General features: G+C 43.3%; 1 protein-coding gene across 5 annotated transcripts in view; it reads left to right on the top strand.

Moving 5' to 3' along the window:
* PPME1 (protein phosphatase methylesterase 1) overlaps window positions 1-27,238 on the top strand; it is a 48,262-nt gene extending 21,024 nt beyond the window's left edge. For all 5 annotated transcript variants that reach the window (XM_030556970.1, XM_030556933.1, XM_030556943.1 and 2 more), the window contains 12 exons: window positions 4,141-4,233; window positions 9,761-9,818; window positions 10,478-10,529; window positions 14,088-14,242; window positions 14,978-15,068; window positions 15,528-15,593; window positions 16,355-16,496; window positions 17,388-17,517; window positions 18,182-18,226; window positions 19,449-19,513; window positions 20,534-20,601; window positions 22,208-27,238. In XM_030556970.1, the coding sequence (XP_030412830.1) occupies window positions 4,141-4,233; window positions 9,761-9,818; window positions 10,478-10,529; window positions 14,088-14,242; window positions 14,978-15,068; window positions 15,528-15,593; window positions 16,355-16,496; window positions 17,388-17,517; window positions 18,182-18,226; window positions 19,449-19,513; window positions 20,534-20,601; window positions 22,208-22,226 (984 nt within the window). In that variant the 3' untranslated portion in view covers window positions 22,227-27,238. The remainder of the gene's footprint in view (window positions 1-4,140; window positions 4,234-9,760; window positions 9,819-10,477; window positions 10,530-14,087; window positions 14,243-14,977; window positions 15,069-15,527; window positions 15,594-16,354; window positions 16,497-17,387; window positions 17,518-18,181; window positions 18,227-19,448; window positions 19,514-20,533; window positions 20,602-22,207) is intronic.
* The last annotated feature ends 300 nt before the right edge of the window (window positions 27,239-27,538 follow it).

Raw genomic sequence — 27,538 nt, 5'->3', positions numbered from 1 at the left:
ACACTCTGGCAGATCAAAGCAAGTTCAATATAAAGCGGTTTCACCTATAATGCAGTAAGATTTTTTTGGCTTCCGAGGACAGTGTTATATCAGGGTAGAGGTGTACAATCATCATTCCGTTCAGTCCAGGCCATGACAAGGATAACACGATGAGTTGCAGGTCAAGATGGAGGTGCATTGGCACAGCTGTGTGGGAGACGTTTATACCGTTTACCTGTTTTGGGATGAGAGTGCCAGGCATCTGGAGACACTGTTTCACCAGCACCGAATTCACCAAGGGAAAATGTCTCTCTTCCGTAAAAGAAACTGAAGCGCAAGAGGAGTTCACCATGTTCATTCAGCCTGTGGTTGAGTGATGCCCTTTAGCAGTGTACCAGTGGCTGCATGCTAAATGGGAATTGGAGGGTGGGGACTCCCTTTCCAGAGGGAGAGGAGAGCCATAGCTAGGTTGAGAGCTGTGCTGCTACCTCAGCCTTCTCCTGGAGTGAGGACAGCTTAAAATTCTGCCCAGGATTCAGAAAAACCTTGCCAGCGGAGACTGCCCGAGAGGTGTTCTGAAACAGTACATTTCCTGAGTGCCTTCCCTTACTCTGCCCACTGCACTGGTTGACTCTGGATTCTCCACTGGGAGCCAAGTGATGAATCTGTCCAAATTCCTGGAAATCCCTTGAACCATTCAGTTTCAGGACCAAGGGGAGCAAAAAGGCCAATGCACAGGACCAGGAATAAGGAGTTCTGAGTTCTTTACCTGGGTCTGCTATAGATGCGCAGAATGACCTTAGCCAAGCTATTCCTCTCTGTATTTCAGGTTTCCCATTTATAAAAAGGGGACAACACCTACATGTCAGGGCTGTTGTGCATCTCACTTATTGTCCGTAAAATGCTTTGAGATCCTTGAATAAGACGTGCTGGAGACGTGCAAAGTAGCATTTCTATAGATTAGACTTTGTACAAATAAGTATAACTTAAGCGGGTGTCAACTGCAAAGTGAGAAAGGAAAAGTAAATCCTTTCCAGACTGATGTAGGAAGCCAAATTTCAATCCAGAGCCAAGAGCCGTTGTTATTTCTGTAGGTCCAGAAGTGTGTGTGGTGCATTAGATGATTAAAATCACCATGGAAGCAACCTGAGTAACATTCTTTACTTATAGGTTTCAGCCTAGCAGCCATGTTAGTCTGTATCTGTAAAAAGAACAGGACTATTTGTGGCAGCTTTGAGACTAACAAATTTATCTGAGCATAAGCTGTCGTAGGCTGAAACCCACTTCATTGGATGCATGCAATGGAAAATGCCGTAGAAAGATATGGATACACACAGAGAATATGAAACAATGGGTGTTCCCATACACACTGGAGTGATCAGTTAAGGTGAGCTATTACCAGCAGGAGAGAAGAAAAAACTTTTTGTAGTGGTAATCAAAATGGCCCATTTCCAGCAGTTGACAAGAAGGTGTGAGGAACAGTACTGGGCGGGGTGGGGGGGGGGTGTCATGGTATAATTCCCCACTCTGAACCTTAGCGTCCAAAAGATGAGGTACCAGCATGAATTCCTCTAAGCTCAATTACCAGCTTAGTACTTGTAGCGCTGCCACCAACCAGGAATTCCAGTGCCTGGTACACTCTGGGCGCCCCAAAACCTTGCCCGGGGACCCCCAAGACCCAGTCCCTCTGGATCTTAACACAAGGAAAGTAAACCCTTTCCCTCACCGTTGCCTCTCCCAGATTTCCCCTCCCGGGGTTACCCTGGAAGATCACTGTGATTCAAACTCCTTGAATCTTAAAACAGAGAGGAAAATTCACCTTCACCCCCTCCTTCTCTTTCCCCCTCCCAGACTTTCCCTGAGAGAGAAAGTAATCCTGACACAGAGAGAAAATTAACCTCTCTCTCCCCCTTCTCCCCACCAATTCCCTGGTGGATCCAGACCCAGTTCCCTGGGGTCTCACCAGAATAAAAAAAAAATCAGGTTCTTAAACAAGAAAAGCTTTTAATTAAAGAGGGAAAAACAGTAAAAATTATCTTTGTAAATTTAAGATGGAATATGTTACAGGGTCTTTCAGCTATAGGCTAGGAGGGTATTCCCAGTGTCTAAGTATACAAGTACAAATTAAAATCCTTCCAGCCAAATACACATTTGAACTCCTCCCAGCCAAATACACATTTGCAAATAAAGAAAACAAACATAAGCCTAACTCGCCTTACCACCTAGTACCTACTGTTTTGAATCTATAAAAACCTGTATCAGGGAGATTGGAGAGAAACCTGATTGCACGTCTGGTCACTCTCAGAACCCAGAGAGAACAACCAAACACTAACAGCACACACACACCTCCCTCAAGATTTGAAAGTATCCTGTCCCCTGATTGGTCCTCTGGTCAGGTGACAGACAGGCTCACTGATCTTGTTAACCCTTTACAGGCAAAAGAGACATGAAGTGCTCCTGTTCTATTAACCCTTAACTATCTGTTTATGACGGGGGGCGGGGGGAGAGAATAAACATGGGGAAATGGGCCATTTTGATTACCACTACAACATTTATTTTATTTTTATTTTTTTTTTTTTTTTTCTCTGCTACTGGTAATAATTCACCTTAACTGATCACTCTAGTGTAGGCAGTGGCAGTAAACAAGCATCCACCGAAATGCCGCTGACAAGCAGCAATGTCAATAGGCATTGCCGCCGAAAATCAGCAGCATTTCGGCAGCGACGCCTCTGGATGACGCTACTTGTTGCCATTTTGTTTAAATTGAAACGAAACATTCCAGTGGGAACCTGCCCACCTCCCCATCTCCTCGACAGCAGGGAGTCTGGGAGCCTCTCTCACACTGGAGCTCTCACGGTTGTCAGGCTCCCTGCTGTGCAGCCAAGGCTGTTGGGTTCTAGCTCCCTGCTCTCTGGCAGGTCACTGGGAGTCAGGTGCTGCTGGCTGCTCCATTTAATTTTTTAGTTCTACTTTTTGTTCCAATCAAAAGAGAAACTTTTTTTAAAATGTCAGGATTTCCCTTGGAACTGAAATTTTCTATTTTTAACCAGCTCTAGTTAAGTGACTTCTCCAATCGGTCTGTGTATTAGAGCCCAGATCTCCTGACTCCCAGTCCAGTGTCCTATCCCTGGCGCGCACTACCTTGAGATTAGTGCGTTTTAACCCTTTGTTTTCATTTGCGGACCCCTACACAACTTCTGGAGGTGTGGACCCCTTGGGAAATCTCTGACTGGGGTCCATGGACCACAGGTTGAAAACAGTTTTTCTACTGATTGCTACTTTTTTAGCTGGCTTTCCAGGATACAGAGATAGCTGATGTCTCCCTGCAGCTTACCGTAACAAAGACACCACACTACCTCATGAATTCCCAAGGGTAATTTTATTGCCCAGAGTGACACGTTTGTCTGTTTCCTCTGTCAAGTAATGGGCGAGCGTGTTAGACAAAACACCAGTTTGTGGTCCCCAGTGGTGTCCTGAGCATTCCAAGCTTTTAACTTCATTTTTTCCTGTTGATTTGCTTTCTTTGATATACATTACCTTACAGATACTATTTCCTTGGAGGAGGAGGAGGAACATAATAGCGTATGAGATGATGGGAAGGTAGGCAGTAAAGCTCGGTGGATAGTATGGGCTAAACTTTTCCCTTGGTTGTAGTTTGATCTGTAGTTTATGTATTAACTGGGTATTCTTAAGTAATTAAATTATCAGTCTGAGATGTGACAGATTCTTGTCCCAAGATCAGGCCCAGTATTAAAATTACTGTTCAGTTGCGAATCCCGATGTGCACAGTTGCAACACACACATTGTAGGAACCCTTCTGTATTTACAATAGTTTAGTATATTTAGCAAAGCTTCTAACCCAGCAAGGTAGTTAGAGATAATATAGACTGGACATCTGAACATCCATATACTCACCCCATCCCTTGTCGAGGAAGATAATGGCTAACATTTCAGGTTGTTCATCACCATCACCTTCCTCCTCATCAGTGGCCGTCATTCTGTACAAACCTATTGATGCTGAACAGAGGGCAGAATTGGGGCTTTCTTGTGTACGCGAGTAGTAATAAAGTTCTGGCAACCTTGTATGTTCTGTGAAGGGTCGAACTCAGTAGCTTGTTTCAGATGATTTTATTAAGAAACATTGTCCTTAACTGTTCACACACTTTTCGAATTTATAAAAGTGGATCGGAGGGCCCTGTCTTACTTTTGTTGCATGGCGGAGGCCATTCTGCTCTCTCCTGGGCTGTGTTCAATGTAAGTAAGTTGATTGGAAGTAGAAGTACGTGTGTACTAGTGTTGCGTCTTCCATCCATGAATGACACGAAACCCTGCTAAGCATGGGAAAGAGAATTCAGAAAGGTTCTTTGTAATCTGCCTGTCTGTTGAACTCATGTATTCGGACTCTTTATCAGAAGCAGTAAATATATTTTATGAACAAAACACATCTAAGGCCCAGCGCCTGCCAACGATTAGGATGTGGAGCTTCATCGAAGCCACAGCAATCTCCATGCCTCTGACCAGTTTTAATCTGAGATGCCAGGATGTTGCTTATCACAGTGAAAGCAATTTTTTTCCCCCAGATTGACTTTCCACAAATAAGATGTTGTTGACAGTCTTTAATGGAGAGGAATAAGTTTGAAGCTGTCTTATTTTCACCTTGACAGTACTGGTGTTGCATTGATGACACTACATTATGACCAGGTTTGAACGTTGATTCAGAAAGCCTCAATGCTTGAGAAACACTGAAACCCAACCTGATGTTGTGTCAATGGGAGCAAGTTTTGTAGCTTAACTTTTTCCCCGCCAGCAGGTTATAAACTCAATTAATAGCAGCATGTATAGCTGTACTAGGGACCCTGACTTTAACCCAGCAACTCTAATTGTAGATCTTGTGCCTGATTAGGTGGGTGTGTGTCCATCTCTTGATCTAGTCTGTCTAAGGTTTTTATAGGGCAACTTTTAGTGAAGTATCTGTGAACTTTATAAAAACCTTAAACAGGTCAGATACACACCAGTCACATGCGGTTTTCACTGTGATGTTAGTTCTCATGCAGTTAGGCCAGTACAAAGTGACATTCTAGACACTATGAACGAAGGTCCACACAGCTAATGGGAATGAACAAATGAACAGTTTGCAAGCATTTCAAGCATTGCCGTTTGCAAACATTTCAGAATCCCAAGATGATCGCCACTGAATAAAACAGAGGTAGTGCACCTAGCCATGAATCATATTATAGTCCTCAGTTAAGACGTGGGGGATTAGGTCAGGTGCCTCACAATGATTTGACAGGATAGGCTAGTTCTTTTGCATGTATAGCCTAAGTTGACCCACATCTTGTCAACTAAAGTTCAACCTCCAATGTATGGTAAGTGGTTTTTCAAATCGGCACTTTCTCATTGAAGTCTATAAAAACAAACAAGGAGTCTGGTGGCACCTTAAAAAGACTAGCAGATTTATTTGGGCTTAAGCTTTCATGGGTAAAAAAACTCCACTTCTTCAGATGCATGGATTTTCACTCCATGCATCTGAAGAAGTGAGGTTTTTTTTACCCATGAAAGGTTAAGCCCAAATAAATCTGCTAGTCTTTTTAAGGTGCCACCAGACTCCTTGTTTTGGTTTGTTTGTTTGTTTGTTTGTGGATACAGACTAACCCAGCTACCCCTCTGATAATTGAATTCTGTGTTATCACTTGCTTATAGATCACTAGTCACTGGGATGTGTGACTCACTCACTCTCTGCTAATTTAATACTTTATCGCCATGGTATGTGAGCTGCTTACAAATTCTAAAGTCAATCACTGGTTTTTAGACTGGGATGAGGTAGGATTTTGATGAAAACCAAATTCACATTTTTCTAAAGTCTTGAGCAAGAGAGCCATCTTTATTTGCAAGCAACTTCCATCCTTTCTAAAATTCTACTTCTGATAGCAAGTTTAAATACTGCTATCTGTTACGCCATGATGCACAGCAAATCTGTAGTTTCTTCTACTGAATTCAGTGGAGTAACTCCAGAGTTACACCATTGTAACTTCTAGTATGTCAATTATCTATGCAGTTACTGGACTTGATAGTTAAACATTGTATAGGATGCATGTCATTTGACTTTGCCCTAGACCCACAAAAACTATGTAGCTGGAGAAAGAACTATGAAGACCATTAGTCCATTCCATTCTGCTGTCAGTATCAGCTTGTTCCCTGGGTATATTTTTTTTAATGAAAGTTTGCTCTAGTCATTCATATATTAAATGTTCAGGATGGAAAAATATTTAAAAATAATTGTGTGGGTAAAGACTGGAAACAAAATTGTTACAAGCAGAATCTACCTTCCTATCTTTCTCTCTTTGCTCATTGGTCTAACAACTTATTGGTAAATGTAATGGTCATGGATGGATTTGTTCTTGTCTCACCAAAGCAGTTCTTTCTGGTAAGTCAAGGTCATGAGAGAACGTCCCTTACTATCACATCATTCAGATTACCATCTTACATTGTGATTTTTAGCAAACTGCTGGTTAAATTAATGCTTAATTTTTTACCATTGACAAACTGGGGTTCCAAGTTGATTTTAAATAGTCTAAAGTCTGTTTCTGGCTGTAATTGTTCTCTAGATTGTGGCTGCCACAGTTATTTTAGAATTGGGCAAAGAAGACAAAATGTAGTAATCAGAAGGAGGTAGTTTTAGTGGCCAATATCTCATGACAGACCTGGCCAGAAATGAATGCTTTACATCAATGACAGAAAGGGATTCCCATATCTGAATGGTATAAAGCATCCATTTCTAGCCCTAGTGGGTAGGTGATACTGTCTTTAGTCCCTTGGTCCAGCATTGTATTTTCCCTGGGCTTGCGTATAGTAAGTTCTGAAACATCGGGTCGGTGCAACTGTCAGGGTATGTCTACGCTATGGGATTATTCCGATTTTACATAAACCGGTTTTGTAAAACAGATTGTATAAAGTCGAGTGCACGCGGCCACACTAAGCACTTTTAATTCGGTGACGTGCATCCATGGTTCGAGGCTAGCGTTGATTTCTGGAGTGTTGCACTGTGGGTAGCTATCCTGTAGCTATCCCATAGTTCCCACAGTCTTCCCCGCCCATTGGAATTCTGGGTTGAGACCCCAATGCATGATGGTGCAAAAACAGTGTCACGGGTGATTCTGGGTAAATGTCGTCACTCATTCCTTCCTCCGTGAAAGCAACGACAGACAATCATTTTGTGCCCTTTTTCCCTGGATTGTCCTGGCAGACGCCGTAGCACGGTAACCATGGAGCCCGTTCAGCTTTTTTTTTTACTGTCACCGTATGTCTACTGGATTTTGCTAACAGACGCGGTACTGCAGTGCTACATAGCAGCATTCATTTGCCTTTGCAAGATAGCAGAGACGGTTATCAGTTGTTCTGTACCGTCTGCCATGCCATTGTAAATTGGTGATGAGCTGACGCTTATCAGTTGTTCTGTACCATCTGCTGCTGTCATGGGTGCCCCTAGCTGAGGTCGGCCGGGGTCGCAAAGACAAAAATCGGAATGACTCCCCGAGTCAATCCCTCCTTTATGGTATCTAAAAATAAGTCAGCCCTGCCTAGAATATGAGGCAAGTGTACCAGAGAGCACAGCCGCTCCATGTCAGATCCCACAGAAATGATGAGCTACATGCCTTTCACGGGGGTTGCCCCTGCAACAACCCCACCCGTTGCTTCCCTGCTCCCCCAACCCTCCTGGGCTACCTTTGCAGTGTCCCCCCATTTGTGTGATGAGGTAATAAAGAATGCAGGAATAAGAAACACTGACTTGTTAGTGAGATAACATGAGGGGGAGGTAGCCTCCCGCTGCTGTGATAGTCCAGGCAGTACAGAATCTTTTCTTTACACATGAAAGGGAGGGGGCTGATGGAGCTCAGCCTCCAGTTGCTATGATGAAGACAGTTACCAGCCGCTCTACTGGGAATGACCGGGAGTCATTCCTATTTTTACCCAGGTGCCCCTGGCCGACCTCACCTGAGGCCAGCCAGGAGCACTCACGGGCTGACAATGACGACGGATAGCAGTCATATTGTACCGTCTGCCACTGGGGAGGGGAGGGGAGAGGATACTGCTGTTCACTGCCGCAACATCGCGTCTACCAGCAGCATGCAGTAGACCTAGGGTGACATTGAAAAAAAGTCAAGAAACGATTTTTTTCCCTTTTCTTTCATGGGGGCAGGAGGGGGGTAAATTAACGAGCTATACCTGAACCACCCCGGACAATGTATTTGACCCTACAGGCATTGGGAGCTCAGCCAAGAATGCAAATACTTTTCGGAGACTGCTGGGGAGTGTGGGATAGCTGAAGTCCTCAGTACCCCCTCCCTCCCTCCATGAGCATCCATTTGATTCTTTGGCTTTCCATTATGTTTGTCACATAGCATTGTGCTGTGGACTCTGTATCATAGCCTGGAGATTTTTTTCAAATGCTTTGGCATTTTATCTTCTGTAACGGAGCTCTGATAGAACAGATTTGTCTCCCCATACAGCGATCAGATCCTATATCTCCCGCACGGTCCATGCTGGAGCTCTTTTTGGATTTGGGACTGCATCGCCACCTGTGCTGATCAGAGCTCCATGCTGGGCAAACAGGAAATGAAATTCAAAAGTTTGCAGGGCTTTTCCTGTCTACCTGGCCACTGCATCCGAGTTCAGATTGCTGTCCAGAGTGGTCACAATGGTGCACTGTGGGATACCGCCCGGAGGCCAGTACTGTCAAGTTGCGGCCACACTAACCATAATCCGATATGGTAATACCGATTTCAGTGCTATTCATCTTGTCAGGGAGGAGTATAGAAACTGGTTTAAAGAGCCCTTAATATCGATATAAAGGGCCTTGTTATGTGGACGGGTGCAGCGTTAAATCGGTTTAATGCTGCTAAAATTGGTTTATATGCGCAGTGTAGACCAGGCCTCAGTCTGTGCCTATCAAGTAGATGGTGCTCTCTTGCTCTTCCTTCTGTTAAGAGCCTTTCAGCAGATTTCACCTCTACCACTGGGACGTGATTTCAGTGATTGAGTTCCCAACACGGAATCCTATTTTTTGAAGCCTTTTTTTCAGCACAGAATGCTACTTAATCACCATGATTCATGAAATAACTTATGTAAATTTAGATGGCAGAAACAAGTAATGAGGCGTGATCTTATTGCAGTCTGGTGTTACTTAAAAAGCATCATCGTTTTGTTAGTAACCCAGAGGACAAGAACGCTCAATTTGGTATATTTCAGTGTTACTGTAAAATTCCATTCTTTTAGAGCAAATTGAGCCTTTGCTGTAAAGCAGCTGCTATATCTTCTTGCCTACTGTGGAGGCAGTGCTAATTTTGGAACATGTGGGGGCTTGGAAGGGGAAGCATCACTTCAGTGTATATAATGGTATTGCTGCATTTCAGTTTTTAGAGGTGTTGTAGAGATTGAAACTTTTCTCCTAAGAAATTTGATTTCTCATTTGTCTGAGTTATGGAATGTAGTGGGGTAGGGGGCAAATATCCTGTAATCAATTGACTGATTGGTGAAAAGGATGGTGCTTTTTTATTTACTAATTAAAGATCACATACTAAATATTCTTGCTTCAACTCTGACTTCATGGCTACTCTGTGCCCCATGTCCAGTCTTGCTTCAGCAGTGTCACTGACAGATGTTTCTTTTAGACACACCATCTTGGCTTTCGCGTCTGTTGTAATGATTCATTTAATATTGTGAGCCCCTTTCTTAAATGAGGTGTGGCAGTTCTCAAGCTGTATATCTTTGTCCCCTCTTGCAGTCTGCGATCATTAACAGGATTCAGTGTAGGACTGTGGCTTTAGATCTCAGAAGTCATGGTAAGTAATTAGACTTAAAATTGAATTCATGTTCTGGTACATTTCTATTTATTTATTTTTTTTTACATTTGCATTTAAATTAGATTTAACTGAATTACTCCATCAAAAAACTGAGTTTCTAGAAATACCTGTGAAATAGTCAAAATGTTGCTACTTGATAAGGTGGGGATGAAAAGAATGTAGCCCATGTAATTCCACAATAAAGCTAGTGGTTGCTGTTTATATAGAAGTGAAGATTCCACATGCCTGAATATTCTGCTCCAACTTGATTTCCCCATACGGACTGGGATCAGTAGTCTTAGTGAGCTCAGCTACCAGGTAAAGGATGACTGTGTAGGCAGCCTGCTTCATAGGAACCTAGGAATGATCGTCAGTCTTAAATTGCCATATATGATCTTTACTTGGGCATAGTTTCCCACCTCTGAACTACAGTGTAATAAAATACCAAGCATTTTTATTAATCTTATCGTTTTAATTATCCAAGATGACTGAGAGGTGATGGAAACACAGTTATGATTATTGAGTAAATATATACAGAACAACTATTATATCTGGGCTCATAGTTGCTCTTATTTAACACCTGAGGATTCTGAAGATTTTTAATCTGCTTTAATATTGTCTTCAATTTGATTTGATTTATTTGTTTTTTTGCTTCACAGGTGAAACAAAAGTTAGGAATCCTGAAGATCTGTCTGCAGAAACTATGTCAAAGTATGGAAGTTTACATTCTCTTCAGCCATTTCAGACTTTCCCAAATCCTTATCTTGTCAATTCTTTGTTCTTTCATTCTTATCAACTTTTTACCCATCTTCAGTTTTCCTTCTATGAAGACATCATACATGCCAGTCATGTAAGGGGGCACTAGAACTTAAGCTGAGTTCCACTTTTCATTCTAATTCATCCTTCTCTTAGTTGCTCATAACTTTCCTTCCTTTTTGGAAAGTTATGAGCAACGTCTAGATATTTCCGACCAGACTTGTTCTGTAACTCTCCCTGAAAGGTAATGCTGGTGAGGAAATTCTCCTTTGTGATTTAAAAGGTATGAACATTTAAAGTTGGTAATGCTATGGATCCACATCAGAATTTTTCTCCTCCTTTTAGGTTTGGGGTTTTTTGTTTGTTTTTTGTTTGTTCTTTTTTTAAAGAACTCCTTCAGTTAAAACCCATCTGCAATTGAGCAGTGTTTTAACTCACTTTTTAAAAAAAATTCTCCAACTCTTTCCATTTAAAAAAAAATGTAACATCAAAGCTAATTGCTGAATTTGAGTTTTTAGTGCAGTGTTCGCTCAGCCACTTCATATGTAGTATGATATTCTTTACTTTTTTTCCTCTGTTAAATGCCAGCTTTGGAGAGCTCTTTGTTACTGTCCTATCAAGGTACAGATTATGCACTGTGACAGTTTTAACAATGCTGGAATGCACTGATCTTCTGGAATGTCATGATTTTTGGGGGGGATGTAATTTTTTTCATCCTGAATGTGGAATTTGCAGTATTTCTTAGTATTGGATGTTTGTAAAGATGGAAGCGAAAGTGTGATTTCTCCCCTTGCCCAGCACCTCCCACACAAACCTTACTCCCCTGTGACTGTCTCCATCCCCAGCTCTGCCTTCTCCACTGCACTTCAGCCTGTGCTTCCCTTTCCCATGACTGTCAGTTCTAAGCCCCCAGCCTTGACCTTCCTGTGGAGTCATTCCTTTGCTTTGAAATGCCTCTGAGAAAAGAACAGCAGGCATCTAGACTTCCTTCATTCTACCCTTGCTTCTCCTGATCGTCTCTCTTGCCTCCAACCCTGTCTTCTCAACTTTCCATTCGCCTTCTCTGCTCAAAAGCTTACCAATTTTGTCAGGGAGAGAGTTATTTATCAGAGGAGTAGCCGTGTTAGTCTGTATCCACAAAAACAATGAGGAGTCCGGTGGAACCTTAAAGGCTAACAGATTTATTTGGGCATAAGCTTTCCTGGGTTATAAAATCCCCACTTCTTCAGAAGCATGGAGGAGAACTCCCTGCATCTGAAGAAGTGGGTTTTTTTACCCACCAACACCTATGCCCAAAAGTTATTTATATTTTCCTTTATTCATTGTTCCTGGAAGAGGTCACAATACACACATTTTAGGGTCAGATCCAAAGCTGGAGTAAATTGGTGCATCTCCACTGAAGCCACAGTGATTTACACTAGCTCAGGGTCTGGTTCTTGTATTACTCTACTCACGGTAGTATCTGGGTGCACTGTGTCTGGCTTAAATGTGGGGAAAACCCCTTTCCATTATTATTTCAGCCTGTATTTCAAGTAACACTACTTATCCATCCTGATGTGGGTCAGTTTTCTTTCCCTTGAAAGATTCCTTTTCCATACCGGTCCTTCACCCTTGGGGGAAGGTTGAGTGTGACTCTTGCCCGGTTTGGAACCACTATGTTGAGAAAATGCGTCCTACATAGAATGAGACTTTCAGGCATGGTGAGAGCTGCTTATTCAAATTGCAATGACCTGCTTCTGAGTGCAAACCCTTCTTTTGTGACAAGCTGTGAGGGAAGCAATTACCTTCCACTAAAAATACTATATAATACCCACATTTAGTGCAGAGAGATTCTCCTGAAGGTTACAAAGTCCTTCATACTAACAGACCCACTTGGTTTGTTCCAGGGAGGCCATCTGTGAAATAGATTTTGGCTTATTGTGCACCTGATTGCTGCTTCTCACATCCCGTCAGCTCCTAATGTGCATGTAGGTGTCCTGAGGAGCTGCCATATGCAATGATCGTTTTACAGATCTGGAGCAGCGCTAATATGGGACCAAACAAATAGGCAGCCTTTCATTGTAAACCTTCCTGCCCTCCTAATGATAGATTCTAAAGCTATTTCCAGTTTGTCTTTAAACTGGAGCACTAAACTGTCACTAACTTGTCAAATTCATAAATCCTCCTGCATTTTCAAAGGAAACAGTTTAAAAAAAATCAGATATTTAATTTTCTTACCTGTTAGTACCTTTTTAAATTATTCTTCACCACCGATGCTATGTGTGTGCCTGTTTTTCTAGTCTCTCAGCTCAGACAGAGAAAAAAAGCTAGTCAGACTTGCTGTGTGACTGTCATGCACTAGGCATAATGCTCTTTGTGTTTCCAACACATAAGAACAGCTATACCAGGTCAGACCAAAGGTTTCTCTAGCCCAGTATTCTGCCTTTTCCCTGGTGCTCCAAAGGGAATGAACAGAACAGGTAATCATCATCCCGTCTCTCATTTCCAACGCGTATGGTGAATTGTTACAGCCAAGAAAGCATGTGTGTGGTGTGTGTGTGTATATATATAATGATATAATTTTTATTTTTGTTAAGTTGTGTCCCTTAAACTACTTACTATCCTCTTTTTTGAAAAGGTGCTGAGGTACTGCAGTGCCAAGTGTGTTCTAAGAACTTGAATATAACAATATGCTTGGTGCTTTGTCTTCATACCAGTCCATAATGTCCCTTCCCCAAAGAGCTTCCCTTCCAGAGAGAGAGAGAGAACATTTTGCTTCTGTTCTACTTGCCCAGCCTCTTGTAATCCTGGTGGCTGGGGTTTGTTTAGGTTCTCATTGATTAGGGTTGAGAATGCAGTAATAATAATAGTTTTATTTCCAATTATTATTTATTTCCTAGAACTGGAAGGGACCTTGAAAAATTATCGAATCCAGGCCCCTGCCTTCACTAGCAGGACCAAGTACTGATTTTTGTCCCAGATCCCTAAGTGGTCCCCCTCAAGGATTGAATTTACAACGCTGGATTTAGGAGGCCAATGCTCAAACCACTGAGCTATTCCTCCCTCCCTGATGTCTCCTGACCCCAGTTTATTCTGTCCTGCAGGAGAATTGATTAGTTCTCTCACCTGACCTGTAGTTCCTTTTGTGCTCCACAGACCTGGGGCAGGGTGGTCTAGTCTCCCACTTTAGACGGATTTCCTGTTAACGGAAATGGGGATGACATTCTTATATCCCTGATTCAGGAAAGCACTTGTTTGATGTTAAGCATGTGCTTTGAGGGCTTTCCTGAATCCCTGGCCACTGATAAGAGAATGGACTTCCATATCTATTACCATTGGGGCAGATGATTTAACTTAAAAGGCAAGTGTGCAAAGAAACTCAGTATTCGGGAAGAGTAGGAAATAAAAGCAGAGGGTTCAGAGAACATTTTGCATATTGAACTTTTCCATTCCCCTGCCAATGCGTTTTTACAAATCTGCTTCAGAAACGCATTGGGGAAGGATGCCAACCTTCTGTCTGTCTTCATTTGCCAGAGATGTTGGAAACGTGGTTGAAGCTATGTACGGGGACCTCCCACCTCCAATCATGCTGATTGGGCACAGTATGGGTGGGGCCATTGCAGTGCACACAGCAGCATCCAATTTGGTACCCAGTTTATTGGGTCTTTGCATGATTGATGTCGTGGAAGGTAAGTGGTGGGTTGTTTTTGTTTTGTTTTGTTTTTTTAATGTCATATTCTTCCTCTCTCCTCCCCTATTAACTTTGTTGGGCCTGGGAGGTCTTTCTCAATTGTGTTAACAGTATGGAGGTTTCTCTTCTCTCTAATGGATATGCCAGCTATCGTATAGTATAGTAAACTTAACCTTGGGCTTTTGTTTTGGTTTTCCTAGCTGGACTTTTCCATTTGATTTTGTTTATCATGATTGCAGTGCGACACCCATTCTTATAACCAAGACCACGATCGGTGGGGAGTGTCTTACAGAACCGTATAGTATCACCGCTGCTCTCTGCTGCCTAAAATATCAGACCTGTTCAAATATGACATGTTAACCCTCTAATGGCAGCGGCGTACAAAACTATACAAGCCCTGATACTATTACAGCTAATGGAGGTTTTGTGGATAGATTTATTGTAACGATGGAAAACTTGTAAGATTGTTAATGATGTGGATGAGGGAAGCAAAGAACTTACAAATTTGCTGACCTGGAAACCGGTTTTTGGAAAAACTATGTGAAAGCTGGTTTGGAGCAGCTGTGTATCGTTCACGACTATAACTCTGTTAATCAACTTATCTTAAATCCTGAAATTTGCCTCAGTTCTCCCCCTCACACAGTTCACTGTTATATATCAAGATCTTTGAGAACCGTTGGGAAGGATGTTGTCAGATGTTGGGTTCGTTTAAGTCAAAACATTTTGTTTTTAGGCACAGCCATGGATGCACTGAACAGCATGCAGAATTTCTTACGGAGTCGTCCCAAAACATTCAAGTCAATTGAGAATGCAATTGAGTGGAGGTAATGGGCAAGTTTGTGTTCTCTTCAAAACTCTCTTCCTTGTATTGTTAATTCTGTGATTGATCTTGGAGGAAGGGTGGTCTGGTGGTTAAGGCATTGGGTTGGAGCGCCAGAGACTCAAGTTCTATTCCTGACTACCAATGCAATTCCCACATCTGCAGCCGGTATTATACTCCACTGCCCTGCAAGGGCATTGTGAAGATAGTCATTAATGTTTGAGACACTCCTATCACAGTGATGTGAGAGCCATATAAACATCTCGATAATCATAGCATGCTGGGAACTCCAGTGTTTGTATGCCACATCTCTGTATTCAAGGTGAGTGCTCGCAGGGGTGAACTTGGGAGTGCTCCTATTATTACTGGACCTGTTAAATATTGAATGATACTAATTAATGTACCCAGTTGACCCTTGATGTTTAACCATTTTGATTCCCCCCTTTCCCCTTTTTTTTTCTAGTGTAAAAAGTGGACAGATAAGAAATCTTGAATCGGCCAGAGTTTCTATGGTTGGCCAAGTCAAACAGTAGGTTTTGTTTTCTAAAACTTTCTTAAATGTTTTAAGATTCCAAATTGGTAACAGAGCATAAGCGAACTTAAAAGAAAAAATCAAATCAATCTTCTAGCAGATATCCGCTCCTTCTTTTACTCACCTGCCAAGGCTGACCACAGTGGGTGAGGAGAGTAGTACTAAACAATATACAACCATCCAGGTTCCTAGGGTTAGGAATGTCAGTCCAAATTTCACTGGGGTAGAAAGTAATTACCCACCAGGGATAAAAAAAAAATTTCCTTTGCAAAAACCATTTGCACATGCAAGTGAGAGTGCAAAATAATAGGTGTGCAATGGCCCATTCAAGATGTGCTCACACCAGTAGACTAGCTGGATGCCCCTTCAGAAATTTGGCCTCTAAATTCCTCCTGCCAATTCAGCTGAATATAATATTTTTCACTTGCTGTGCTCCTGCTGCTGTGCATTGTTAAATAGCTCTCCATTGCACTCCAAAGGTGGTGGTGATGAAAGTAATCTCTCTATTGCATTGTAATCCTGTACAACACCATGATGCTTGCCAGCAGCATCAGGTATTTCTATTGTTTATATTTCAGTATTGTCATAAAAAAACTAATTTTGCTCGTTTGACCTGGATTTTTCCTTTCTTTCTCCTTGATGTGGTAGAGTCTGAGAGCCAATTCTATCCTTTAGATGCAGGCGATCTCTCCTAGAATCATTAAGATGTTCCTTTTCACAACGGAAAAGGAATCAATTTCCAGTCCTATTTTTACCAGGTGTGAAGATGCTGCTAGTCCTGAGGTCCCTAAAGCTATAGTGGAAGGGATTATTGAGGAGGAGGAGGAGGAGGAGGAAGAGGAAGAAGACTATGAAGGAAGAGGATCTCTTAACAAAAGGAAGAAAGAAGATGATACAGAGGTGGGGAGTTTCACTGTGTTCTGCTGGAACTAATGTCTTCACTAGTCTCCATCTCTAGGGTATCTGGAGATCTCCAGGGAGCAAGAAGGCAACCGTGCAGCCAGCAAAGGAGATGCTTCCGTGGAGCTAGGTGCCTATGAGACAGCATGTAAAAGTTCTCCAAAGAAGGAATAGTGAGCAGTTGTGCAACTCTCATTCAGGGCCTTAGTGTAAACAGGAGTTACTCCTGTGACCTCATTGCTTAGCCCAGGCCTGAGTTTAGGCCTCAGTCTCAGACTGCTGGGTGCATCATGAGTTACCACTTGAAAGATTTTCTAGATGTTCATGAACTTGGCCATTGTACATGGTCTAGAAGAGAACTACTGTCCTGCCCAGTAAGTTGCTGTGTGCTGGGTCCTGACTCTATTTCATCATATTATAAAGGCTCATCAGTTTCTGCTGGGTGATATAGACCATGTGACCTAACAGTCGTAGTCCCACAAGTAAAGCTATTAGTGCATGATGCTGCAAAACTGTATCTTGCCCAGGCTTTGCTGAAGGACAACAGGTCCAGGTGTTTTTGTGTGTGAATTTTTAGTTCCAGTGAAAGATGGCAGATTGACAGTCCTGGAAATTGAAAGTGTCTCTTGCTCAGCACACCAGGTATAGCATGTGCAGATCCATTAATTTACTGTGACATGGATTGAGCACGGTTAGGATTGAGCAGATAATCCAGTCTGTCAAGCAAGGATGCCTAGTTAGGGCCACGTATGGGGGACAAACTGACATTAGAGTCACGTCAGCATTTGACTCTGTGCATTTACTTTATCTTCCAAGTCGCGCTTCGCTGAGTTTATTCCACACTCATTGTTTCAGTTGAATACTAACGCTGAGCTCTTTGTCCCCTTGTAGACAAAGAAAGAACATCTGTATACATGGCGAATCGAACTGTCGAAAACAGAAAAGTACTGGGATGGGTGGTTCAGGGGCTTATCTAACCTCTTCCTCAGTTGTTCTACTCCAAAGCTGCTGCTTTTAGCAGGTAGGTGTTTCCTTTTTCTCCCTAGTTAGAGTGGTCGTTCACTTGGATAACATTCAGCCTGTATTTTAGAGGAGGGAAGGTAAGATAGTGGTCTGGGCATAATAGGTCTGGCTTCTATCCTGGCCCTTCTATGTACTTTGAGAGACTGGGAAAGTCAGTTAGTCTCTCTGCCTCCATTTCCTCCTCTGCAACATGCACATGGGAATTGTGGGATTAGATATGTGTATTGTGACATTGTCTCAGCTGTCTGACAGGTGTTTCAATTGTAGGATTGAGACTCAAGCCAACCCACAGGGCTAATCACTTAGTTACTGCAGCTCTGGGCTGGATTTGAACTCGTGACCTGAAGGTGAAAGGATCAGTAGTCCAAGACCAATCCCTATCGCCCTCCAGTCCCCTGTGATAGGGAACACTGAGTCTCCCATAGTGCCATTTAAAGATGTCTAGGAGGATGGATGCATGAATGTTCTTTCAAGTTTTTGGCAGTGATCCTCTCCTGTCACTGTATCCTCCTGATTTGCAGGAGGGAAACAGCCTAGTAGGTGTTGAGATGCTGTTTCTATTCCATTTTTCACACCAAACATCTCTTGCAAAGTCTTAGCAGGACCTGACTAGACACTCTCTCCCTGGCTTCTCCCTAACTCATCTGTTTGCTTTATTCCAGGTGTTGACAGGCTGGATAAAGATCTAACAATTGGACAGATGCAAGGTAAATATTTAATACTGCTAGCTATAATGCTCTTTCAGGGGATAGTTTATATTGCAGAGAGTGAAAGAGAGCTGGAGAAGAAGGCTGAAATGGTCCTACCCAGGGCAATCTATATTGAGACAAACAAATATTAAAGAATGTAGTTAATCCCCAGAGTAACAGTGTGATCCCTTGGCTATGATTCTCTCTAATGGAAGCTGGAAGAGTTATTAGATCTTGCCAGTCACCCTGGTGCTAATGCAGGGCTGTGGTAGTGCTTTTGTTCAGACTGGTATTAAATATTCAAGTGATGGGGCTTTGTCATGTCTCGTGGGGATCATTCAGTGATTTTCAGTCTTGCCATTAGGAAGCTTTTCCTGATTTTCAGTCTGTTTTTTCTTTTAATTCCATCCCGTTGTGCCTAGTTGCACCACCTGGTGCCACCTGAAACAATCTCTCTCTTTCATGCAGGCAGACTTCTAATAATGCTTGAGACATGTAGCAGGGGAGGTAATATCTTGTACTGGACCAGCTTGTGTTGGTGAGAGAGACAAACTTTTGAGCTTATGACCTGAAGAAGAGTTTTGTGTAAGCACAAAAGCTTGTGTCTCTCCAACAGAAGTTGGTCCAATAAAAGAGATTCTCTCATCCTTTATCTGTATAATGTCCTGGGACCGACACAGCTACAACAACCTCTAATAATGTTACATTAGCACCTTTCTCCGTCCGGTCCCCATCACTGATTTCTTTGGAAATCGGATATTGGAAGAGAAAATGGATGGTTGGATAAAGGTCCTGGTGTGGTAGGTCTGACAGCTACATTCATGTCAGGAAGATGGGACGGCATTTAATACGAAGCTCTCGGGGAATCAGGGATTAGGAAGATAGTGAATGAACATGGTTTTAGTTAATTCAGAGCTCCTGCACAAGAAAGAAGGCAAGTTCTTGCCTCCTGCAGAAGTTTTGTATTCTACATATGCTGCTGTTTGACATCTGGTGTCAAATGTAGCTTCCCGAGTCCTCCTCAGCTAGATACGACAGTGAGCGTAACTTGTAAAGAGTTTGAGATCTCTAGTAGAAATGTCCATAAAAGCGCAGAATATTTCTGCACCTTAACAAGTTCAGTCCCTGCCCTTAGTCTTTATAGTGAGTTGGCTTCTGCAGTCGCATGTAACTCATGCCGGAGTCATTGCCAGGCAGAGATACGTTCACTCTAAAAGCAGCTGCACTGTTTGGTCTGCAGGAAAGTTCCAGATGCAAGTCCTCCCTCAGTGTGGCCATGCAGTCCACGAAGATGCTCCAGACAAGGTGAGCCACAAAGCGGGGCGAGCTTTGGTAGCAGTCTTTTTACAAGTTAGATGCAAAATGGGTCATCGCCAATACGAAACTGAGAGCAAACCTCCTCATAGGGCTTACGTGTATCATACCTATAAGGGGATCTGGTTACTGATAGAGCCGATGGGATTAAATCATATCCCTGAAGTTGGTTTGAGAGCCTGGACTGGCCAAGACTTTAGCCTGCTTGTGAGGAGGCAGGTCCCACCTACATTACAGTTTTAACTGCGTCTGGGGGCCATGGGTGGCGTATAACTGACTCATGACATCCTTAACTTCTCTTAGGTTACCTCAGCTTTTCCCTCCCCCCTCCAGCCTTTAGTGCAGGTGGCTGCTTTCCTGGAAGGATAATGTCATATTCAAACTGAGTAGTTAAAATTTAGAAAACTTCATATAACCATTATCTGCAGCAGTTTATGTACTGACAAACAGTGACTCGCTTATGCTAGTGTGCCAGAAAGTGAAATGGTACTGTGGACTGAGCACGTCTGGAAATGAGCTTCTGAGTTCTTATCTCAGCTCTACTATTGACTGTGTGGCTTTGAGTCACTTAACTGCTCAGTGCCTCAGTTTACACCCTTGTAAAATGGGGATATTTTTACCTATCACAGTGAGATGTTTGGAAGAAAAGTTATTTGTAAAGCATGATATAAGTAATTTGTTGCCCTGAGTTAATCGTTAAGGGACACCAGCTTAAATCACAATTCTCTTTTTAACCTAAGAATTACTGTAACTGAAGAAGATGGTGAAAAACATTTTTGTGGTGTTTGGTTTTTTGGTGGGTTGTTTTTTTTTTTTAAGTGTGCACTTTATGTATGGTCTTTTTCACTGTGAGAAATTTCACACAGAGGTTTGGGGGAGGGGGAGACTGTTTTAAAATTGTGGGAGGAAGATGTAGTATTTTGAACTATTTTAAATTTTGAAACTGACCAGACTTCAAGGTGACTATGTCCTATTAAACTCTGATTCCTTCCCCCCATCACTTCCCTTCAGGTAGCTGAAGCTGTTGCAACTTTCTTGATCCGTCACCGGTTTACAGAACCAATTGGTGGATTTCAGTGGTAAGGATCTCTGGGTGCTAGGGCTGCATGATTCTCTTCCTGACCCCCATGGGAAGTCTTGCATTCCTTGTGTGTGTCCAGGGTGGGGAGAGATGAGTATAACAAGTGGTTGGGTGGAAAGGGAAGTAAGGATCAGCTTGGAGCTTTAATGTAACATTAAAAGCAGCATGTAAGTATGCAGTCTAGATCACACGCAGTATTGTATTTCATGCTCAGTGTGTAAAGATTTCACTGTCTCTAAACTTCTCCTATTCAAACCTACTGATTGTAATAATAAACCACTCAGACTTTGAGGGAGAAGACCTAGCTGATTTCTTTCCTTGTGGTGGAAATCCTTATCCCTGATGAGGCAAAACTAGCAATTGCACTGAATTTTTTTTTTAAACAGACCCAGTCACTGTAAATAGTTTACGTGGGTCATTCTTGGGTCCTAAGGTGGTGGAGAATGTCTTCCAATTTCTAAACATCGCTATGGCTGTTCTTATAATCTGGATCTCTGTCATGGAAAAACGCAATTTCCAGCATGTTTCCTCTGCCAAGAAACATTTGCAAGAACATATATTTAAAGCTTAAAGCTGCATACTTCGCTTCTCAAATCTCACAGTTGTGTCACCTGCAATAGTCTAATGTAGTCTTCCATCATAATGAATTTCAGGAGCCAAAGCTCCTCTCTTGGCAGTGTGGTTGATGAGCCTAGATAATGTAGAAGAAACACTGAAGGTAAATGGAATGAACTGTGCAGGCTGCTGCATGTTGACTGCCAGGGTCTCCTAATCATATTTACAACAGGGGATACTGACCTGTTGGTAAGGGGCATTGAGCTGCTGGAGGTACATCTGTCAGATGAGGTGTGAAACAGTGTTGTCCTGACCACTCATCTTTACAGATCTGTTAGAAAAGGTGGGTTAACCCATGTGTCATGAGCAGTTATTCCACTGTCCCAAAATTCCTCCTGAAGATTTAATTGAAGAAAAATTTTGGTTCAGAGTTACTAGGCCAAAACAGTTATCATGTTTCACCCCTGAAGTGACCGTATCTTCAGGGGAAGTGATGTCGATGAGTGAGTGAACCCATCCCGTGCTCTTCAGGGTGAAAGGTGGGAGGAACGTAGTACTGTTAACAATATGAATCAGAAACCTGAGGAAAGGGTACAGGGTTTGGGTGTGCTGTAAGCAATGGAAGCAGGAGAAGTCGTCAGGGCAACATTATGCTGCGTCTGAGTCTGTAGCAGGCTTTGGCAAGCTATTGCTGTGAGGATTATAAGGCATTGGCTTGCTGCTGCTGCCGCTATCATGGTTGTACTTGACAGCAGCTTCGAACGAGGTGTACCTGAGGGATGGGCAGTTTGTTATACCTACTGCAATCTGCTGCTTTATGCTATAGAGAGCAGGATAAAACCCTAGTAATAGCGAGAGCTGTGTATCTACATTGCTGTTCTACCTGCATGCACCTAACTGGGACATTGCACATGAAGACTTAACCCACATTATAGATCCTTTGAGTTTCAGCTTTATTAGCATTAGCGAGTTACCTTGGGTGGTGTGGATTTGAATTCTACAGAGGATCCTTGAGATTTAATAAACAATGCTGCTTCTCTCCCTGCCAGTGTGTTTCCTGGTTGTTAATATCCTGATGTTCTCCAGCACTGAGTTCCATTGTAAATAAACTGCACCAGAGGCCACTGTGATGTATCCATATCCTTCTCATCTATCTAGTTCAGCAACGACAAGAAATTGGCATGAGATCAGTCCCATAGAGCTGGTTTCTAGGCATTTCCTTGCCGGAAGGCAGCTCATATCTGAGTCTTTGCGAAGCTCGTCGGTCTCTTGGACACGGGCTCCTCCCCGCTGCTGCAAGGAAAGACAACCTGAAACCCCGAGTTGTAGAACATCTCTCGTATCTCCATAAATCCTCAGGCTTTGTTGAACACAACCACTAAGGGGCTTTGGGCAGATCGGATTCCCCGAAGGGCATTGCAGCAAATCTGAAGGCGTCAGGATTTCTTCGTGGAACTATATGGAAAATGTCCCTCAACAATTTTTTTTTTTTTTTAAAAGCATGTGAGGAACTGGTTTCTTTGGGAGTCTTTCATCTCACCAGGGCCGGCCGTATAACTTTAGGGCCTCTGAATTGTGGGGGAGAAAACCAACTGTGCTATGAACTGCCTTCCCTTCTAGTTCCACTAGGGGTGGGACTGGGAAAATGGGACCATGAGCTCCTTTGTGGGGTCCTGCCGCTTCCTTGACAAGTTCACTCCCGGGGTCTCTCTGGAGAATAGCCTCAGCACCACTCTATGGCAGGCACTCAGTAGCCTGGGGAAGCCACAATATCATCAGTAACATCATGATCTGTCACAAACAGGCCGATGGCCGTTCTCTGCTTGTGGAGGTTCTGCACCTCTTGTTCCCGCACACAAGTGAGTGGCGATTGGCACCTCAGGCAGTGGTTTTTAGGAGGAAACTAAACAGACCAGGCAGTGGATGGGATGCTGAGCGAGCTAGCAGGAGAGAGACAGACAGACATGGAGGAAAATCCCACCAACCATCTGACCCTGGCCCAAGCAGTTGCTTGCCATGCGTGTGTGAGGCCCTGCTCAGTGTATTGTGCGGGAATCACTGTTCTGTATTTGATGTTTAGCACTGATCAGCTACAGGCCTTTATTCATGCAGTAGCTCTGAGAGAGAGTTTCTTCAAGGCACAGGATAGCCCTGGATAATTTGTTAGATCCTTCTCACCTCCTATGAAATCCCCCACGAGAGCAATAGAACACTTGCGCGTGGAGCTGTTTGCAACAATATCTTGATGTTCTTGAACTAATAAAATTGCGGCTTTATTCCTTAACCCTTTCATGCTGAGTGGTGAAGTGACTCTGCTAGTTGAAGCATAGCTCTGTTACTTGCCTGGTCTTGGAGATGTAATGGCTGTGGGCATATCCTATGATAGCCCTAGTAAATCCTTGACATTTGTGCTGTGCTGGTAGGGGAGGAGGGGAAAATGGCACAAACAGCAGGTAGAGCCCAGTCACACATAACGTTTACCCTGAGGGAGAAGTACTGTTCTCCTCTTCTGTGTCTTTCTCACACGCATGAAGGGCTTGTCTATACTACCTGCCCAGATCGGTGGGCAGCAATCAATCCAGCGGGGGTTGATTTATCGCATCTAGTCTAGATGCGATAAATCGACCGCTGAGCGCTCTCGTCGATTTGGTACTCCACCAGAACGAGATGTGGAAGCAGAGTCGATGGGAGAGCCTCAGCTGTCGACTTACCGCAGCAAAGACACGTTGAAGTACGTCGACTTCAGGTACGCTATTCACGTAGCTGAAGTTGTGGATCTTAGAGTGACCCTGCGCAGTAGTGTAGACAAGCCCTCAGTGCTGGACTCTTTAGCTGTGGCCTGGCTGCGTATTCTCTCCTCCCCTCAGCCACCAGAGTCTGAAACACTAGATTAGAAACGAGAATTTGCAATTCCAGGTGAGTTCTGCGTCCATGTGCCACTTAGGCGACTGATGATGAGATGCTAAATAAGCAATTTTTGGCTCCTTGTCTAGCCCTCTCTATCAGTCACAACCTGGCATTGCTTCACCATGTGATTCTGCTCACTGACCAGTAAGGACCCAGGACTAAGTCTCTTCCAGTTTGTCTGCTAATTAGTTTCATGGTTTCCAATAATTGAAAAGTTAGTTTATAACTGGAAAACACAGCAAAAAAAGTCCCTTTCCCCCACTGCACATCTTGCAGTCTTGCAAGATTCTTGACCCTTTTCTGGTTACTCTGGTTCTCAAACTGTTTGTAGGGGCGGGCACCGAAGCAGTGGTATGCAGCCTTAACCAAGGCCCTCATTCAGCAAGCTACTTAACCGTGTGTTTAATTTCAAGCATGTGAATAGTCTCCTTGGAGTCAAATTCTGTCATGTGCTTAAATCTCTTGTGAGTTACTACATTAGATAACTCCCCATGTTAACCTCTCGTGCTGTCCTCTTCCTTTCTAGAGAAGGGAACTGGTTTATCAGATAGCCCCACAAAGAGTAAAATACCCTCTGTTTCAGCCTTTGCTATCACACCACAAGGATGGTGAGGGGCTACATTTCCATGCACTGTGCCATTGGCTCCCTGGAAATGTTTTTTGGTTGTTACACCTTGGCAGTTATGACCTTGTTTTATGAAAAATAAATATTTCACAACCTCTTCTGGTGTGGCTATGTTTTATGCCAAGCTCTCCAAGTCCTGACTTGTAGCAGAGAATGGATGTTCTTTGCGGGGATCCAACTAGCTTTAGGTTTGCGGAAAGAAGATTCAAAGGGCGGGGGAGGAATTGCTTATGTGTAGGGGTGTTACGCTGACCACTTGGTTGGACGGCATCAACCTTTGTGAGTCTAACACACCTGCAGCATTTTCTTAGACATTTTTAATGACCCTATATAAACGGCAAACATACGGGGGAGGAAGGGGACGTTAATGAAAAGGGTACCATTTCTGTATTGCATCCCTAACTATTTAGAGCTGTCTCTTGCCTCTATTCAGGTTGCATTAAATTAAGGATCAATGGAGCCTTTAACCCTGGAAAATCTCATGTCTTAGCTAACACAAGATACAATTTGTTTATTTGGGAGTCTGGTTTGTGTAAGGTTGGGGTTTTTTAAATCAGACTTAATGCAGCAGCAGTCTTGCTAAACACCCAGGGTTATCGGAACCAAATATAGGAGACTGCGTGACTTGAGGATCACCAAAACATCTGGTCAGGTTTGGGTTTTTAAAAAACAAAACCAGTCTGGTATTACAGGAATGTGCAGCCCTGCCTTGTTCCTGAGAATAGAGCTGCATGCTGCTCATTTACATAGACTTGTATCTTAATGGCAGTTACACTAGTCCAGTGTTTGGAAACGCTTGTCTAGAGGAGTGTGCACAGCTGAAAATCAAAGGGCTGTCTCTTTACGTTAACCCGCTTGCTGACTGGGGCTGCTGTCTGGAGCTGGCTTTTCTTTTAAGGCTTCTCTCTTTGCCTTTTCCTCTCAACCTGGCCTTGTCAAACACACTTTCAAAACGGCAGTGGGCTGCAGATTAGACCCAAGCCAACTAAATATTGTGTCCATCCATTGTAAATGGAAGCACTATTCTGAATAATAAAACCCCTCCAGTAAAAATCCCAACCCTGCAGTGTGACATTAAGGATGTGGCAGTGTTGTGAGCTGTCATTAGAATGAGGCATAGAATCCCTGAAGCTAGTTGTGTTGATCAGAATACACCAGCAGGGGAATAAGGATAGCTCCGGGGTGGGAGCACAAATCCTACTCAATTGGCCAATGGAGCCAGTGTTAGTAACTTTGTCACCACTCTCTGCTGACAGTGAAACCTTTGTGGTCTTGTACCGGTTCTTAGAAAACTAATCTGTATCCCATATCAAGTTAGCCCAGTACTGAGACATTACCAACAAGAGAGCCAAGACTTGAACTGGGGCATTGCAGAATGACCTACCCTGTCGCCTCCTAAAGATCGCTCCAGGACAGGGTGGAGAGACATTCGTGGGGCAAGCTTGCACTTGCATTACTCCATATGCCAGATCCATTCGGGGATTAGACAGCTTCCGTCTCCAGGCCAGCCGGATGATTGTGCTGTGCTCGGCAGAAATTCAGCACAAACCTACCTGGTGACTTGGTACTTTCTGGTTCAATGAAGACATTCTGGAATGCATCATCTTGTGACATCACAACTGCTGTGGCTTGGGTGAGTCGCAGTGGGACGTGGTGTTTGTGATATCACATTTGAGGCTATCGTCACTGAACCAGGGAAGTTGCGAGTGGATTTCACAGAGCAAGTGCGTGGTGGAAAAGGAAGTAACGGATGTTTGTGCTGACTAGTGGGGCCATCCAGCACCGTGCGCTTTGCTCTGCTCCATTGCCACTTTTAGGTTCACTTAAAAATAGCGTAAAGCTCCAGAAGCCAGATTTTAAAAAATGTTAAGCACCCAGCAGCTAACACTATTCTCAGTGGGAACTGAGCCCCTGAAAATCTGACCTAGATCCTCACATAAGGCCAAAATAAATCTCACTTCACAAACCTGCCATGAGTTAGCTAGCTATGGTACTGTCCCTTTAAATGTTTTTTTGGGCCTGGGTATATTTATATCATTCATGCCCCAAAACCTGGTGCCATGCTACTGATCAGCACTTGCCAGTTTGCGCTGCCTGTTGCCCCTTGACTATGCACAAGTCTGCTTCTCTTTCTCCTGGCTGTCTGGTCTGCCCTGGTCTGGTTTGTTCATTGTTCCTCATGATGGTTCACACTGCACATCTAGCACCCAGTCCTGCAAGCTGGTATAAGCCTGTAGGAGGGTGGTAGGTGCTTGGCCTTTTGACTATTTGGAACAAGCCTTATTGAGTGTATAGCCATTGGAGCTCGAACTTGGGAGCGAATAAAGCTACGTTCAGTTCTAGCTGGGCCTGGGGGGCGAGAGTTTTGTGACCTCATATCGTTTACTTCTTGCCTTTTTTAAAAATTGCAGTATGGATCTGCTAACTTCCTGAGAAGTTGCTGAATGCCCTCTCTGTCCTATAGTTCTGTATGAGCTTCATTCTGTTTGTATCCCGTTCAGTGTCTCATTACTCTTGTGTATAAACAATAAAGCATTGTGAGAACCTCTGTTAAAAACCTCCTTTGTTTCCACTCCTCTCTTCTTTAACTGCCTGAAGAGGATGGATGTACGTCCTGTCTGCCCTCATGTTACTCTCATTACTTGCTCAAACTTAGTTATTTTCCAGTAGTTCATGGAAGTCTCTAGTGTTTGTAAATGTTCTGAGTTTCCTTCTCTATCCATGATCCAATGTGACAGGGATGTATCAAGGGGAACTAATTCTCCAAATTTGTGCTTTTCTTCCGCTCCCTTGATTGGTTATCCCCATCTGTACAGAAACATCTGAAAGTAATAAATGTGGCTCTCTG

Source organism: Gopherus evgoodei, chromosome 1 (assembly GCF_007399415.2).
Source record: "Gopherus evgoodei ecotype Sinaloan lineage chromosome 1, rGopEvg1_v1.p, whole genome shotgun sequence".
NCBI lineage: Eukaryota > Metazoa > Chordata > Testudines > Testudinidae > Gopherus > Gopherus evgoodei.
This window is presented reverse-complemented; position numbering and strand designations above follow the sequence as displayed.